The 18310-nt window shown below is 39.8% G+C and overlaps 1 protein-coding gene across 7 annotated transcripts in view; it reads left to right on the forward strand.

Moving 5' to 3' along the window:
- Nucleotides 1–18310, forward strand: part of LOC130668121 (uncharacterized) — a 35354-nt gene that overhangs the window by 14224 nt on the left and 2820 nt on the right. For 2 of the 7 annotated variants that reach the window (XM_057470219.1, XM_057470221.1), the window contains exons 2-12: nt 2798–2882; nt 6519–6758; nt 7012–7201; nt 7586–7715; nt 7882–9025; nt 9122–10314; nt 10440–10739; nt 10853–11175; nt 11261–11577; nt 15386–15445; nt 17691–18294. In XM_057470219.1, coding sequence (XP_057326202.1) covers nt 2798–2882; nt 6519–6758; nt 7012–7201; nt 7586–7715; nt 7882–9025; nt 9122–10314; nt 10440–10739; nt 10853–11175; nt 11261–11577; nt 15386–15445; nt 17691–17779 — 4071 coding nt within the window. In that variant the 3' untranslated portion in view covers nt 17780–18294. Of the gene's footprint in view, nt 1–2797; nt 2960–6516; nt 6759–7011; nt 7202–7585; nt 7716–7881; nt 9026–9121; nt 10315–10439; nt 10740–10852; nt 11176–11260; nt 11578–15385; nt 15446–17690; nt 18295–18310 lie in introns of those variants that run through there. The other 5 variants (XM_057470222.1, XM_057470223.1, XM_057470220.1 and 2 more) reach the window with 4 other exon arrangements.

Consider the following 18310-nt stretch of genomic DNA (forward strand, 5'->3'; position numbering starts at 1 on the left):
AAGTGAAAATTACAATCTAGACAGTAATAATTGAAATAAAAAACTAATTTTCTACAAATCATCGTAATTTTTTTATGGATTGTAATTTTTCCTTTGAGATAGCAAATTTTTCACTGTGATTGTAATTATTATTTAATTTTGACTTGCATTTTTCTCCGTGTATAAGAAACGAGGAAACTGAAAAGTTGTTCTGGTTATTTGATGTAATTAAATATCGCGGTCAATATTTTATCGGGAAGAAGGAGAATAATAACTAAGAGAGCATTATTTGAATCCAGCGCAGCCAAACGGATATACATAGATTTTATGTTGTGAGATACAGTTACTCTTGCTGCAAAGATACTGAGTACTATAAGAGCAAAAGAAGCTAAACCAAGAGCATCGACTTGTACTTTCTCCGGTTGGGTACCGAGTTTTAAGCCTCAACTTAACTCCATCGTTGTGTAATAAACACGCGCGCCAATACTATCATATACATCATCATCGTAGTACTACTACATATACATATATGTACTACTAGTATAGTATTAAGTATATGTACTATTATTATTACATAGAATCGAGCGGAGAGCAGAATAGACTACGAGTATTATATCGCAACTTATAAGTCGCTGAGAAGAAGTAACTCATAGGCGTTATAAAGCTCATTTAGTTTGGATTTATAACCCTTTGCAGAGGTTATATCATGTACCAGGATTTATTATTGTATTTCCATCCAACAGACAACTGCGTTGTTGTTATAACTGTACACAGCCCAGATATATTTTATCTGCCAATCATGCTGGTATTATCTGGTGCTGGTTGTTGTGAAAGAAAACTCGTCAAACAAAAAATATTTATTTATTTGTTTGTTTGTTTTCATATTTTATGGTCCCGATAATTAATCTCGTATGACGAAATGTATTTTTATCTGTGTACTTGGATCACTAAAAATTGGCCTTGGCTCGGAGGCTGGGTCTGAAGAGAATTATGTCATACGAGAACTGTAAAATATTGTAGTGAGTATACGTTTTCCAGCCCGGCGATCTCTCCGAGGCACAATAAAGCCAATACATAAATGCTGAGACTTTCGCTGTTGCTGCTGGTGCTGGTGCTTGTCTGCGTTTCCATATACGTCGCTATATTGTCCGCCGTTAGCTTCATTCTCCCTCGTGACTCGTACATGCAGTCAGATTATGCCGGATGTGGAGATGGAGATAGAGCAAGACGTAGTAGAGAGTAACTGAGAGTGAAGGAGAGAGAAACAGGGACATGGACGGAGACAGGGAGGGAAAGATGAAGATAAAAATTGGTAGGGGAAAGACGACGACATTTTTTATACTTTTTTCGAGGGGTCTGGTAAGGATGTGTACACCCTTCTCAACGCTTACGTCTTTCGTCTATCATCAGCAAACCTCCCTCTGTATCTACACACTCAGCTACTCGTGTCGGCTACTCGGCTGGCCCCTGCCCTGACTCTCTATCCGGGTGTAGTTAAGTCGGTGTCAGCCGGTGGTGTTGGTTAGTATTTCGTTAAAAATTCAAAAGGCAATCACGTGGGTGAATAAGTGTAAGGGCGCGATACTATACAGTAAAACCTTGAGCTTCAGCACTTGTGCACGTTGAGACGAATACATTTAAATTAAACTGCGAGGTAACTTTGACAACTGGTCAGGGAATTTAATATTTATCTCTGGAGTTTTTTAGGGAGCGAGAATGAAAGCGAAAACGAAAAACGAAAACGAACAAACCAAAGACTGCAAGAGGGAGAGTGAGAGTGAGAGAGAAAATCGACGAGTCGGAGAGCTATTGAAAAAAGTGCTGAATGCACCAGGGAATTTATAAATACTTGGGCAATTCTCTTACGTAAGAGGACTCGCGGGATATTTTGACAGTACTGTATACTTGGAGAGTATCTAGAGTGCTCGAAAAATGTACCCGTAACTATGCGACATTGCGTCTTAGTATTTGCATTATAAACTATTCGGAACAAATACTCGAGCTCGGTGGATTCGAGGGCTGAGTAGTAGTTGAGTCAGCCCGGAAGACCGACAAGCTCTTTGGCAAATCTGCCGTCTTGGGATAAATCATTTTATTTTAAAAAGTAAATCTGTCGGCATTTATTTAATACAAATCATGGGATTTTAAAACCATTAAAACAAGTAGACTGTAATCTCTTACTCAAAAGTTGTGTAAAGCTTATGACAAATTTATGGATATTTTATTTATATTTGTTTTGAGTAATATATCCTTGAAATAAATATTTTACAATATCATATACCTTCTCGTCTATATTTTATACCGTAGTTTCACTTACGAGAACATGGGATTATTAAATTTTTATGTTTACATCAAATTTTTTTTTTTTTTTCTATTAACATTAAATTTCATTAATCGCGGGTTCTCTTTATACGAGCATAATTTTCTTATTTACTTAAATTCGTTTTTTTTTTTATTTACCAACCTTTCAAGATTACACTTAGCAATGCCTCGTTAAAATTTTTTCCTCTAGTCCTCTAGTTTAATATAATTTTTTCCATATTTTACTCGGTTATTTTTATTATGCGCATGCTTTTATTCTCATCGAAAATTTTTTTCACCTGAAATTGGGTCGCCGGGCATTAATTGAAAAATTTTTTACCCTGAACTTTAATTAATTATCAATTAAATAAAAAAATAAAACTACCAGAGAAATTAAATATAAACATTGCAAGTTGATATTTATTGCTCCAATAAATATATTTCTGTTTTAATTAAGTAAACTTATATATACATATATATATATATATACTCAAGCAGTATTAATTATTTGTTTCAGATTGTTGTCACGAGCTCGCTGTTGATGCTCGATGGCGCGTGCTGGCACACAGCGCTGGAGAAATCCCGCCCCGGAGTAAGTATACGTATGTACAATATCACCCACACCATTATAAAAAATTATTGATGTGTCTAGCATACAAGCATCCACCATGTGTAGTTCGTACGTGCACTTTATTATTATTATTATTATTATTATTATTATTTAAGTATAAAGCATGAACTTAATGTATGTACGGTACGTTAGAAAAAAAGACATTGGAAAAAAATAATAGTAATCTCTTGTCTCATCTTTCTCATTTTAATTTCACCACAGGCGTGTCGCTTATAGGTCTCTTTTAATATTTTTTCGGTACCACCGTCTATAGGCGGTGTATGATGCCGGCAAACGTTGAAGAGCAAGAGTAAGAGGTAAAGAGCCAGCTGAAAAAAAAGTATAAAGGCTAAAAAAACTCTGTGTAAACTTGACGTCTCATCCTGCTCGATATTCCTGATTTAAAAGCGACACTTTAAATCCAATAACCCTGTCCTAAATATTTTCCATACCACCGAGACCGTATATCTAAACTGCATGCACCAACTATCGTATACTATGTGTATGTTATACCCAACAACTTTACGCAAAGTATCTGCTGGCACCCCTTGAAATTCTCTGTTGTATTTAAAACTTTTTGATGGAAGTTGTGGAAATAATTTATTTATTCCGAGGTATGAAGAATTCAAAGCGCGCTAACGATATGCCAAAGTTTCGAGGGTAGTTTGGGGTGTCAGGATCATGTCAGCGTGCGTAGTGTTTACTCAGTCACAGGAAGGATGAGGATACTCGGCCAGTGGGCCAGTACAGCAAGACCACCAGTAGTCGATCGTGTCCGTTTACGTTCACTGGATCCGAGAACAAGAGGGAGAGTGAAACGATGAGTAGAAGCGGAATAGAACAACGAATAGACCGTGTACATACATAACATACATAGAAGGTACGTAGGTACACATGCGTAGGTGTCGACCGAGTGACCGAGAATGATCACATTGGAGCTGTTAGTGGTCGGACGGTGGATCAACGGAGGATGGATTATTAGAGAACGTGAAACGGTAATGCTGCCGCATGCGAATAAAGATTTGCGGTTCAAGTGACATCAAGTACTGGGTGCATACAGCAAAGCTGGTGCATCAAGTATAAAGTAAAGATAGAAGAGGAAAGAGATGTCTCGACGCAAGTGGATGGGCAAGAGAGAATGTAGCCAGACGCACGGAGCCAAAGAACCGATCGATACGAACGTAACGACGCGCGTCGGGACCATGCTAGTAATTTCCTCCAAGACCTTGCTCTTCATTTTACCCTGTATCTGAAAATTGGGAACTACAGCAACGGAAGGTGAATCTGAGGCAGAGGCAGGGTCCGGTGCTGGTAACTGTTTGATGGAGGAGGCATCTTCGTTGCCAAGACACGTACCCAAGTGTGTCTGGGCTGTCTACCTTCCAGAAAGTGTAATCGCAGTTGATTTCCATCTTGAACGTCTATGTAATCCCTCGGGCTAAGACTGAAGCGTCTAGAGTATTGACGTGCACTGATGCTTGATCCTAAAGCTAAATCCTGGTTTGCTGATGCTTGTACTGGCACTGGTACTAGTACTGGGATTAGTGTATTTTTATCTCGGGTCTCTGGACTCTTGACACACTTATACAGATGACATTTAAACCACCTAGACTTTTCAAATGCCAGCGTTAGAAAATTGATGATTGAAAAAAATGCTTTGGGGGTATAGAGCAAACGAGAAAATTGCTGGATGTCTGTTTTTTTTTAAGCTTTTCCTATCGATTACACGTCAGTTGTTCAGCGGAGTGAGGCTTCCACGTCAAATGCGTTTCATCATCGAAGAGATTACCCTCGGGAAAGCAGGAAAATTCCTCGTCGCTTCTGCTTGATGCTTCTTCTTCAAAACGGGCATCACTACCAAGACTACCACTACGTCACTCGCGTTATCTGTCGGAATACATTTTACTTGGTAATACTCGTGTTCCTATTTTTTTTCAGTTTATCTGGCAATAAATTTTTTTTTACGGGTTCGGGTTATAAAAAAAAAGTTAAAAAGAAATAAGCAAAATGTATATTTTAGAGGTGAGACAGAATGAATTGGATTTCCCTCTTATATACTGCCTGACAGTCTTGCGCCATCGATTTAAAGAGGAGTATTGAAGTAAAGGAAAAAACTCTTAATCAGAAATTTACTTTATGATGAGTTATAGGGCGTAAAGGTACACTCAAACTCATTCATTTATCTCTCAACATTTTAATCCATTCTGCCTCTTCTATTCTGTTTGAGAGCTTCAGAAAAATCTTTAATTTTTATCTTCGTCTAGTCTATCAACTGAGTTGAGCTGAGTTGAGAATAAAATACATATTTTTAGCTTTGACGATAATGATAAAGAGAAATTGAAGTTGTGTAGAATGAGATAGGCAGACCGAGAGGATTTACTCGTCATATTTTTCTATCAAAGAAATCTCCAAGAGTGCGCTGCTAAAAAAATAATAAAAAGCCTTTTTTAAATTTATCTATAATCCTTTCATATTTTTTAAACCCGTTCGACCATCAATAGATAACCCGGATCATTATTACATCGCCGTTATTATTATTCGGCATATATATTGTAACCACAGCCATCACCTCAAGTCACAAGATTGGATATATTGCTTTGAGTCTCTCCCTCCTTCTCCTCGATGGGAATCGAGTGAGTCTGTATGGGATGCGGATGTATTGGCAGGTAGCTCATACTGCTACGGAACTATCAGAGGATCAAGCAATTGCTGGTTTTCGTTAACGAACCCGAGCCAGAAAATATATATACGTACAAGTGTAATGAACGCTTCTGCTGAAGCGATGAGGATGGATGGCTTCCGAGATGATTGGTTCGTTTCACTTGCCACGGGTACAAGATATTCAGGCTTTCATGTATGATAAATTAAAAGTAATAAAACGAGGTAACGTGTCTCTATATGTCTATATATAATATATATGTAGGTATGTATGCTGGTGGATAGGAACAAGCAACGAGCAGGAATCTAATTCGACACGGCGTAACCAAGTTTGCTAAACCGATTGACCCGGGTAACCATGAGAGGTCTCGATCATTACAGTCGGCATACCCACTACGTTAATGAAGTGACCTAGAAAGTCCGTGGTGCCGGTTCCCGGGGGCTATGCGCGTCCAATTCGATTAGCTGGCATCAACGTTCCTATCCTGTTCAACAATTTTTCCATGAATTTTTTATCAAACTTTTTAAAATCTTTTTTTTCCGAGCCTCAACCCCTGTCCGGACTCCTGTCGAGCATCATCCTCTTCATCTTCTTCACCCATATTACGTTTTTAACCCGGGTTGAAGTTGTTGCACATGGAGCTTCTCGTCCCTCTGGTCGAGGCGACCTCGATATAAAAGCTCGTAAAATGTTGCAATAACGACCTCGGCCTTCTGGTCTCGCTTTATCCGCACAATTATTTATAGCGATTAAACTCCCAGAGCACCCAAGTCAGAGTAAGCGAGGAAGCTGAAGGGATAAAGATGGTGATAAATAGATGGTAGATAGATGTGCCGAGCGCAGTGAAATAGCTAGTTGAATTAGATTATTTAGTTTAATTAAGAGTGTAATTAATGCGTGTTAAATGTTAATTGAGGTGATGAAAACGTAATGACTATAGAGAAGGGTTTGTGACATTTTGTTCCAGAGGTGACGATGTTCAACGATCGATCGAGTTGCTGGACAAGGTGCTCTCTGAATACGACGAGCACGGCAGTACCGAGGAGCCAGGAGACGAGGTCGGCGAGGTCGAGGAAGGTAGCAGCGCCTCGGGCGTCGGTGAAGCCGTTGATGAGGCCGACGCCGACGCCGATGGGCAGGTTGGCGGACGTGATAGCAGTACCGAGCCCAGTATTGGCCTCACTCCCGAGGACGAGAGCCCTTCTTTAGGTACCATTTACAAACCCACTCTTTACTACTCCTCATTCAACTCTCAGCTCGATTGTTTATTCGGCTCAGCTCCGTCTATTCTCGGATCAATGTTTTGTTAAAAAGGAAAAGTATTAAAGAAAATGAGTAAAAAATAAAACTCGATTGCTCTGAGAATAACGGAAGCTCGCTGTTTACACAAGAATGTCCGGGAGATATATAATACCAAGCATTTGACTTAACGGTTAATAGTTTTTATTTATTTTATTACCAGGACATCAGTCCGAAGACGACGGTTACATGAGTATGAATGGACGTAAAGCGAAAATGGCATTAGTCGCATTGCGTCCTGTACCGGATTGTCCGGAGCCGCAGGAGTCGTCAGCTAATAATGCTCCGTCATCCCTTGAATTTCCACCACCGCCAGAAGAAGCCGAGCGTATTATCTCAACGCTCCTACCCATGTAAGTATCACAATGTCTCTTGCTACACAACCATAATACAATACTACTGTTATTGTCAGATATAGATCACTCTCTCTCTCTCTAGTCACTCTCCCTACAGTCGTTAGATAACTAGAGCAAACATGCGGCCCATAATCTCCAAGGGTTAGAAGCCTGCTAAACCCCATCTAGCAAACTGTCTCAGTTACTGTTGTTCTTTCGCGCTCCCGTTGTGTAAATTGTATATAAATATATAAATATATGACATAGAGTAAATGCTAAGGTAGATGAGTGTGTGTTTTATTAATCATAAGCTGGAGTAGTATAAAGTAACGTCAAATAGAGAAAGACGAGGACAGAAAGAGAATTGATTTTTTTTTATGGCTGTTTCTTGTTATATCACAGAGTCTCGCCGAGTGATTCGTCGAAGAGAAGAAGCACAGGCGGCAAGTCTGGGAGACGTGGCGACAAACAGACGGAGGAGATGACGAGATCGCGTCATCGGGGACACGCTGTCACAAGTCAGACTACTCTGGTAAGTGATTTAAGTTTATGGGCGCGATTAATCAACGGAAAACTTGTGCAGGTTTAGTTGGCTTAATTGAACATAAAGAGACGACGTAGTTTAAGAGATTACGCTCGACTTTTTTTACTTTTTCTTTTGATTATCTTTTCTCATACTCGTTTTTATCAATTTACAGCCGAAAACACGACGCAGAAAACTGTACGGTTTGTGGGACCGGACGTCTAATGCGTCTCTGGAGACACGACGTAATTCGACGTCGGGGAAATTTGCCAGTTTGCCGTATGACGTCCAAGTGTCTTGTGACTGGATACTGGAGTCTAAGTGTCAGAGCAAAAATTCGCAAGAAAGACACCGGGAAAGTGCAAGCAGACGTAGACGAGTGCGCTCGACGAATGTCGTAGACACGGAGAATGTTCAACAAATATCCTGCAATAATGATAATACTAATGGTAAATTAGAGGCTGTGGTGGATTCTAGTCGAGATGATGCTGATAATAATCTGCGTTGTAAAGAAGCGGAAGCTTTGAAAGATGATGATGAGGTCGAGGAGGAAGAAGAGGAGGAGGAAGACGGAGAGGAAGTTGAGGAAGATGAAATTGATGAGGATGAACTTGACGATGAAGACGACGAAGAGCGGCGGGCGGATGACAGAGACGAGGAATTACGGGGCGAGAGAAATCACTCGGATTCTAGCTGTGATGGAAGATTCTCACGTCGCAGAAGAAGAAAAAGAAAAGTCGGATTGGATCGTGGTGTCTCGGAATCGGAATCCGAAAGATTTTCAATGCCACGATCTAGTTCCGTAAGCGTTGAACGTTTTTCAATGCGCGCCAATTGTGATTCCTCCGATTTTTCACGAGCCAACTCAACCTCCAACGAACGTTTTCATTCAGATTTTTCACTGGCCGTTGCCAGTGCGAGTTCAAATGACCGTATGTCCATACCAACCTCGGATCCTTTTTCCGTACGGAATCTTGATTTCGCCGTGTCAGCATTTTCTTTAGGTCGAGCTGACTCTTGTGATGAAAGATTTTCGGATGTTTACTCGACAAGAAATTCTGATTTTTCGACGAGAAATTCAACAGACTTTAGAACACAATCGGAGGAGGAGGAGAGGTTTTCAGATGATTCACTCGAGGAGATGTTGAGATCAGCTGTGCCACAGCCACCACCGATGCCACCGTCGCCAGAGAGCCAGCCTGTTGTATGCAAGAGGCACTCTATCGCTTGGGAAGTATCTCTTGAAGAAGATCCCCTCTATGCTCCAGGCAGCACTAAAGTTGTCGGGAGAAGACGACGACGTAGCAGCGATGTATCTAGTACGTTCCCATATCTATTATCAACTATTTTAATTAATACTTGCACGTTAAATGCATGTACTTACTCTTTTATTACATTTATTTTTTTTTTTCTAGGCGTGGGTTCAGCGTCGAAGCTACGGGATCTAGATTACGACTGGCAAGAACCTCACCGTCGTTCAACGACCGACGATGATCTCATCTCGCCCTATTCACCAGACTCATCGACCAACGAACTGGATCAGCCAGTGTCTGGAAAGCGAGATTATCCTACGAAAAACGGCACGTACGTAATACGTGGACGTACGCGAAAAAGAGAACGTAAGCCTTTGATCACGTCTAGTGTATCGCCGACGAGAAATACTAAAGCGGATTCAACGGAAACCACAAACGTTTCAAAACGCTACTCAAATACTTTCGACGATATAAAGAGTCTGCTACTCGAAGGCAGATTGGAGGGTCTCAATGAACCGCCGCCAGACTTTGTACCACCAGTACCTCCGGATCTCGTCAGAGTTCTATCTCTACCTGCTTTTGATGACGTCGATGCGCCCGAGAAAACAACCACCACAATAATAACAACAACAACAAATGATTTGCCTGCTGCGAGACATCGCACCGACTATCTCTCCTCGTCATCTTCCTCCTCATCGCCGCCACCACCGGCTCCGTCTCCACGTGCTGATAAAAATAATCACCACGAAGTTCTTCCCAAATCAAAGTGCAACGGAGTCAATGCACGCGGTCTGCTTCCAACCTCAAAGAGTCTGGACATTCATGCCACCAGTCGGTCACACGACGACACAAAAATTAAGACGTCCTCCAAGAAGTCAACATCCTCCGCATCCAGGAAGTCTGATTCGCGGTCAGAGCTGTCCAAGATCCCGGTTAATGTGTTGATTGAGGATCAGATAGTAAAGAAAGCTCTTAACGAGAATCGTAGACAATTGGAAAAGGTTAGCGATGCTATAAAAGAACTTGAAAACGTCAGAAATAGCGAATCATTTGTCGAGGGCAAACGAAGAATAAAAGATAATTCAAAGAAATCAAGGGGCATTCGGAATGAGGTTGATTCAGATTCGGAAAACGTCAATGAGACTTCAAGGGAAGACGAAGACTGTGATCAAGGATGCAGCAGTACTGAGTATGACCACCGGAGAAAGCCTAATGACACGATCAACGAACTCGTGTATTCTTCCAGTCGGCGTATCGCTCAAAACGATATTGACAGCCTGTCAAAGAATGATCAAAGGCAAATTGAAAACGTGATTGATGCTATACTAGAGGACTCGAAAAATCCCGACTTCCAGGTAACAATTCATACCAACCAAATGAATTTTTAAATCTAAAAATCCTTTGTCGGATATTGATTTATTTTGAATATTTACTCCATTTTATTTTTTATTGTGTAGCTAAACATTATTGACTGTTATAGGTCAGTGTCGAAGTGCTCGAGTTCCCACCGCTTCCACCGTCACCGGTAGAAGAGGCTGATGAAGAGAGCTCGGATGTAAATGTTCCTCCTGTCAGTGTATCAACCCACTATGGATCCCACCGCGCAATGACTCGTCAACCACCACGGACGATAGAGTACAGGCCACGAGTGCCACCTCACAGAGTACCCACTATTGACATCAAGGATCATCGATCCTCGTTGGACACTACTAGGTCAATGGATGCCGGATACTCTCGTAGCAGAAGAACTCCAAATGCTCCATCCAACTCAAGACGTGACGTAAGTACCAGTCACTTTATTTTTTTTTGCTCCCAGATAAACACAATAATAATAATAATTTAAATTAAATCAAATTACGTAAGACATTTAAATAAAATATGACATTATTTTAGGTGCCAGTAGAACGTCGTACACTTCCGACAGACTTGCCAGGTCCCTCGCGAAGACGTACCACAACGAAACAATCGCCATCAACAGATAATGCAATGGGAACACCGATTATGGGTACAATTGCACCCCCGGGTAATTCTGGTATGCAAACATCGTGCTCCCTTCCGGAAACACCAGTATTTGCTAGAGGAAGCGATATTCCCCGCACACCACAACATACTTCGGGCAATACATTATCAACAACAACATCCACAATGTCGACGGCTGCTACACAGCCTCGGAGACAACCCGGTTGGTATGCGCCGACGACTGCAACAACTGGAGGGTATCTATCGAGTTTACACTCATTTTAATTTTTACAATAAAGACTCGATAAGACTGAATGATTGACACGAGTGTCTGTGATCTAGATACCGGAGGAACAACCCAGGACTGGAGCAGGCGATTATCGGCACGGAGCTGCTTCGTCTTGCTGGTGGGCCCAATCGCGGGTGGTACCCAACCCGTCGCGGAGCGAACCAGCCTCGTCCGGCGTCGATCGAGCACCTGGAGCGGCTGAATAGTGCCTACGAGTCGCGACTGCCCACCGCCGGGGAACAGAGGAAGCCGCTGACTCTGCCGACCAACATAACGCCCAACAAATACTTCGGTCAAAGTAAGCACAGCTCCGCCACTTCCGGCACTCGCGAGGCACTTCGGAGGGTCACTAGCTTGCTCATCAAAAAAGGTAAGTGCCGGGCTTTGCGCCACCTCCCGTCTTCTCCATCGTCTCCTCTTTCCTCTCCGATCCCAGGTAATCCAATTTATATTAAGCCGTTAAGTATAAAGCTAAAGAACCCGCTTTCAAGTATTTACCCTCTGCGTGCTTATAAATATTTTTATTTACTACTATTATTATTGTTCGTTAATTAAATCAGCCAAGACCAATTGTTATTTGCATTTAGATATCCACGTTGATTGCATTTAGATGTGTAGCGATTGTTCCAGTACTTGCACGATCCTAACTACCAGTAGCAGAACCCGTTACGTTTGTTGAATAAAGGGCACAAAGGGCTGCCGATCGATGTCGGGTCTCCAGCACTACAATACGCATTATTTTCCCCAGTCTTGCTGTTTTAAATTACCCAAGAGTCCTAACTACGCCAGCGAAATATCTTAGCCCGTAGCCTGGCTCCATCTGTCGGGTCTCCCAGCTCAAGATCTCCGTCCGTAAGCTAAACTCACACGAATAGAATAACTTTACATGTGATATATGTCTAGTTATACGTACATGTACGTAGACAAGTCGAACGCATTGAGAATAAGAGACCAGTGTGGGTTTATGTTATGTATGAGAAGACGACCTTGAAAGCACGATGGGAGGACAAGGCCTCACTTTACTCAGTTCAAGCTCGCTCTTGGATCACACACTTTATCTTCTAAGACGTCTCTTGTCATCTCTGCGCTTATTATTATTATCATCATCATCATTATCATTATAGTCTTCTTTTATTCTACATGTCGCCTTGCCGTAGACTTTCCCCGCTTTCGGTCAAAGCCTCGTGCCAGATACCATCGTCTCGGGGCCTTGAATCATCATTACATTTCATTCGATTGCAGGTGTGCTGTCCGATGACAATGAGCAGAAAATAATAATCCGCAAAAAAAATAAATAAAATATAAAACTTGAAAACTATTATTTTATAGTATCAGGATTTGTGTAAGAAAATCCTTTTGAGAATGAAAGTAAAGCTTGAAGCTGCTCAAGGACCCGCGAGATGCGATCAACTACATCTGGATAAAATTTACCTTGATGAGAAAACGATAATGTTCAGTGAATTGAAAAATGCACCGTGAGCATTTTACTGCTACTGCTACTGCTACTGCTTGTATTGCTACTGCTATCAAACTGACAACAGACTTTGGCTTTTTACTTTGGCTTCGATTCCTCCAACAACTATTTCTACAAGCGATCACCGTATCACCTTATGGTGTAGACTGCATACAACTTTAGAATATTTTACCCTGACATCAGCATCAGCGACAACGTGTCCCCATTTCATCATCAAAGCAAAACCACGTTATCTCCATACGAACGTCGATTGAGGAAGTTCGCGGGATAACAATGGCTTCTAACCATACACACATTTATCATAAAGTTTCTTTATTTATGTAACGTTATCGCACATGTGTCGAAATACACCGGGGGTATTTCCCAATCGTGGACGAAATTATTACCCGGGTGATCAGAGGCTGAAATAAAAATAACAAGTTTACCGAGAAAGAAAGAAATAACAATTTAACGACAGGGACCGTCTCCACTTTGCTGGAGGTCAAATAAAAATAAAGACCCGGGATAAAAAATATTTATATGTGACCCACACAGAGCTAGTGAACGTAATCTAAAATAGTTATAGCAGCGGCATAGCAGGAGATCGTGGAATAATATTAAGTAGAACACATGGGATAAATGTTTTTCGAAAGCTCAGTAGGCCAGGTTTGTTGGTGATTATTGGACGAGGGCGGCTGTTACACGGATGGGGTCGACGGGCGAAGGGCTGCCGCGTGCAACGAGACTGCGAGGCCTCGACGAATGAAATATGCCCAAGAGAGAGAGAAAATGAATGAATATTACTTGGCAATAGCTAGAGAGAGATGGAGATGACTGAGGTAACGGACGTTTTAGCTGGAGGCAAGAATCGTTACTCTCGTCTGCTAACTCGTCTACCTAAAGAACAGATCTTTACTCTTTACTCATTCTCTTTTCACCTTGTCGTATTGTTGAGGACGTCAAAGAGCTGTATATATATTATATATATATATATAATGTACGAGGTATACATGGATGGGTTATGTGAGCTCTGAAACATGACAAAACGGGTAAAGTCGTAGCCGGTAGATCGCGCAAACTCAACGAAATACGATCATCACTTTATGGGAATTGAGTTATACTCATACCTCGTACCTGGAGATGAGTTTCATAATAATTCTTTTAGTCTCAACAGAACAATGCGTTTCACGTCAGCGATACTGCGATCTAACTCAACGGATCCACTCTACAGCCAGGTATTGTGTACAAAGGGACAGACAGAAAGCGAGTAAACGAATGGATACGATAGCACAGACGTAGTATTTTAATAACAAACATAAATTATTTTTAGTTTCAACCATCTACAGCCAGACAATAGACAACTCGTTCGTTATCACCGGCCAGTACTAGTCTGCTGCTTAAATTCACCTATGGATCGCAGATAAGCCGAGATCTAGCCGGCGGTTTTGAGTCAACTAAAACAATACTATACCGAAAACTAAATATGTCGTATATGAATTATATATAAATGCATATAATTGATGTGGATTATGGAGAGCTAGGGGAGAGAACGAGTGCAGAAATAGACAGGAAGAAGAGGGACAGTGAGAATGCAGAGTATAGGACACAGACGAGTGCGCCCGCGACTCCTGGCAACTTATTGATTTATTCCAAGGGCGAACAACCTACCCGGCACTGCTAGCAGAGCAAAGCACCGCAGTAACACCCCCGACATCTCGCCCCCTTATTCACGCTTCCCTTTTACAGAGTAGAGCACGCCGGTCACTCTGCTTAATAATATGCACTGCATTCATTCCCTCTTTAGTTGTTGGAAAACAAAAAAAAGAAAAAAAATGCTTAGCTTTAGTCTCACGCCGCCCGTACCAGCAGCTTCTAATGGATGCGGATCATCGCGTTTTATCTTTTATCATCTTCTCTGTATTTTTTTTACACCAATGCGAGTGTCTTTTTCAGCCTGTATCAATATTTAATATTTAATTTCAAAAATTCCTATAAGTCAAAAAAAAGACCTTTGAACCAGAGTAGAATATGTAGAAATAGAAATGTATGCAGTAGTTGAGCAAAAAAAGGGCACTACGAGACGCCAGGAAGCGCGTACTCCTTCCTATAGTGGTACGGATTTTAAATTCACATTTTCATTTATTTATTTATTATTATTATGTATATTTAAATTTATCTCCATGGGTTATATCCAATAAAATAAAATGCTTCTGCACGTTAAAGGCCCGAGGCGGAAGCGTACATACCTGGGTATGTACCTAAAAATATGTTTCCACTTTTACATAAATATATATACATATACGTATACATATATCTATTTATATATCATAGATGTGAGGTACAAGTGGGTGAATGAGAACAAAAATATTTATACATCTATATGATGATGAGTTTAACGGTAATACGTTAAACTCGGAGTATGTTTGTTCAAGTATGTATGTGTATGTTCATTAATTGCATACCAAAGTTCCTCTATGACTCATAATATATACAACTACCGACTAGATTTGTCTAGCAATGCTGGCAATAACAAGCATACGTCTTTATCTTGGGTAAATTTAAATTTAAAGAGAAGCTTTGGTGCTGCTACGAGAGAGTTTACTAATTTAATTATACGTATATTTTGCCTAATTCTCATTTGTAATTAAGCTCGGTATGGTTAATTAGATACTCGTGATGCTGCGATGCTCTTTAATTATATCGTTTTGGTTACTCTGTTTTTCAGGAAGCACCAAGGAGACCAAGGGAACTGGAAAGGACGTTTTCCCTGCTGGGCCTTACTCTGGTTAGTATGGACGTAGATGCTACATTAACGTCATTTTTGTGGTCAGTCAGTCAGATCACCAGAAATTGCTTGTCAATTGACGTCAAAAATTTTTTTTCATTTCTATTTAAATGCGAAAAGAAAAAAATTTTCGGTCAATTTTTTACAAAATAATTTCCTGGGTAGTATTAAATGTATGACTTGTGATTATAAATAAATGACGTCATATCAGTAAATATAATGACCTATTTTTTTATTAAAAACAATTCGCAAAAAATTTTTCTTCAATTCTATTTAATTACGAAAGAGTAAAAAATTTTTTGGTCAATTTTTTTTATAAAATAAATTTCTGGGCAGAATAAAGTTGGCGCGAAAATTGGCGGAGATTTTAAAAATGACTCAATTTTTGCTGGACAATTGACGTCAAAAATTTTCTTCACTTCTATTTAAATGCGAAAAGAAAAAAATTTTCAGTCAATTTTTTATAAATTAATTTCCTGGGTAATTTTCAAGGGTCAATTGACGTCAAAAATTTTCTTCACTTCTATTTAACTGCGAAAGAGTAGAAAATTTTAGGGTCAATTTTTTTTATAAAATAAATTTCTGGGCAGAATAAATTTGGCGCGGAAACTGGCGGAAATTTGAAAAATGACTCAATTTTTGCTTGTCAATTGACGTCAAAAATTTTCTTCACTTCTATTTGAATGCGAAAAGAAAAAAATTTTCGGTAAATTTTTTATAAAATAATTTCCTGTGTAATTTTCGAGGGTCAATTGACATCAATTATCAGACAATTTCTCTGGCTTACATCACTAGAATGAAGTAATTCAATAAAATAAATTATTTTATTTTTACTTTGATATATTGGTAGTGGAATTTTGTTATTTTATTAATAAATTCGATAAGTTATTTATATATATACATATATATTTAGTAGCATGTGCATTTACGTCATTGAGTTATAGAGGGGATTGAACTAATGTCAACTCTGGAAATAATAATATCACCCTGACACATTGGATCTTAGAATAACAAGAAAATCCAAACGAAAATAAATATGTTAAACTTGTAAGATGTAGCCAGTAATGACACTGAATCCAAGAATGCCCTCAATTCCAGTCGATATTAAATATCCCCAGGCAATGCTGAATGTTAAGTCAAGCCAGATCTTGGTTCCTACCGAGCAATCAAAATTTTCCAGAGCATTTCTCTAGTGAGGTCTCAGCCGGGCGAGGAAAAATAAGACGAAAAATTTTTAAGTAGACGGAGAAAAGTAAAATATAAAAATATGACAGCATAAAATATTTAAAAGTCAACGTCACTAAAATATCTCAGTGCATCTCACGTTAATTTCGTAGCTGAGGTCTCGTTATTTTCGGCAAAGTTACAAGTTACAGTGAAAATACACGAGGTCACAGCGTATGAAGAAATAGAAGAAGAAAAAGAAGAGAAAGTAAAGAGGCTTCCTCGGGTTATGCTTCGTCGACACTTCTTACCACGAGGTTATTTTGACAGCAGTCTAGCGTTGATGATACTTTCTTATGCGCTCTCTTTCCTTCATAAATGGCTGGGTTGGCTCATAGCTCAAGATATCTAGTCTAAGTTTGCGGATGACCGAAAAAAAAAGTAAAGCAAACAACATCCATATAAAATAACTGAGACGGTAAAAACCTGCAAGACATAATTTCTAAGGCGGAAGTAAGTCTCGGATAGTCACCAAACAAAACTACTAACGACTTAACTGTACCGATAATGTCCTATTGCCTTGGCTCAGTACTCCACGTACTGGATCAATAACCGAGTCTTGTCTTGACATACTGGATACCGTTTAATTCCAAACAAAGTTCTGGGATTAAAAAACCTACGGACGTTTCAAAGAAATCAATTGTATCAAACTACTTGTCATCAGTTATCTCCTGGAAGTTATTTATCAAGTGTCCGCTATTTTTCAGTCTGGCCAAGTAAAAGTATTTCACCAGCGACTAAAATTAAATGTAATAATAAAATACTAAACGTGTCAAAAATATAATTTCATACTTTAAGGTACAAATTAAAATACTAGGACTATTTTGTACCGGAAGTGGTGCTACTTAAGATGCGGGACGTCGGCGAGACACGTCCGGCTGTGGCTTAAAACTTTTTTCGACCGACTACAGACTCGTGGTTTCCATTGTCGCTAAAATAATTTAAACAATAGCGTTAATTAATTTTAAAAATTTAATTAATTAATTAATTATTATATGAATTTATTTTTTTTTAATTCCAGGCGGCGAGCCGAGTGACGTACCAAAGAAAAAGGGTTTCTTCAAGAATTTCTGGAAACGTTCACGGCACTACTCCCTGGAGAATCAATAGCCCAGGTGTTACCTTGCTGTTAAATGTCGCCAGCCACGTCGCGGAGATTTTTTGTCACCCCAACAAAGTTATTTAAACAAACAACGCATTAATGGAAGTAGTAGTAATGAACAACAGCAGCAGCAGCTACCGCAAGAGCAACAAAGTCGCAATAATAATAATAATAATAATCATAATCAGAGTCAGCAGCAGCAAGATTACGAACAGCAACAACTACAACTAGCAACAGCAAATCTTATGGAAAATCCTTGCTGCTGTATCGCGCAATAAAATCACAGGACCGTGAGCTCACTAAAAAAATAAAAGTGTGATTCGTTAAACTGTAGTCTGTATTGTAGCGGTGGCAGCGATTAAGAGGGCGTTTTAACGGGAGCCTAGACGCTATTGAAACCTTTTTACTTTTTTTTTACTCTCTATTTATTATACTCCGCTGGTTTTCAATCTCTTACTCTTCAACTTTATAAATTCCCGGGGCTTGATTTCGAAATGAGTCCATTAATATTTTAAACAATCTGGTAAGTAAATTTACTT

This window comes from Microplitis mediator, chromosome 5 (assembly GCF_029852145.1).
Source record: "Microplitis mediator isolate UGA2020A chromosome 5, iyMicMedi2.1, whole genome shotgun sequence".
NCBI classification, from domain to species: Eukaryota; Metazoa; Arthropoda; class Insecta; order Hymenoptera; family Braconidae; genus Microplitis; species Microplitis mediator.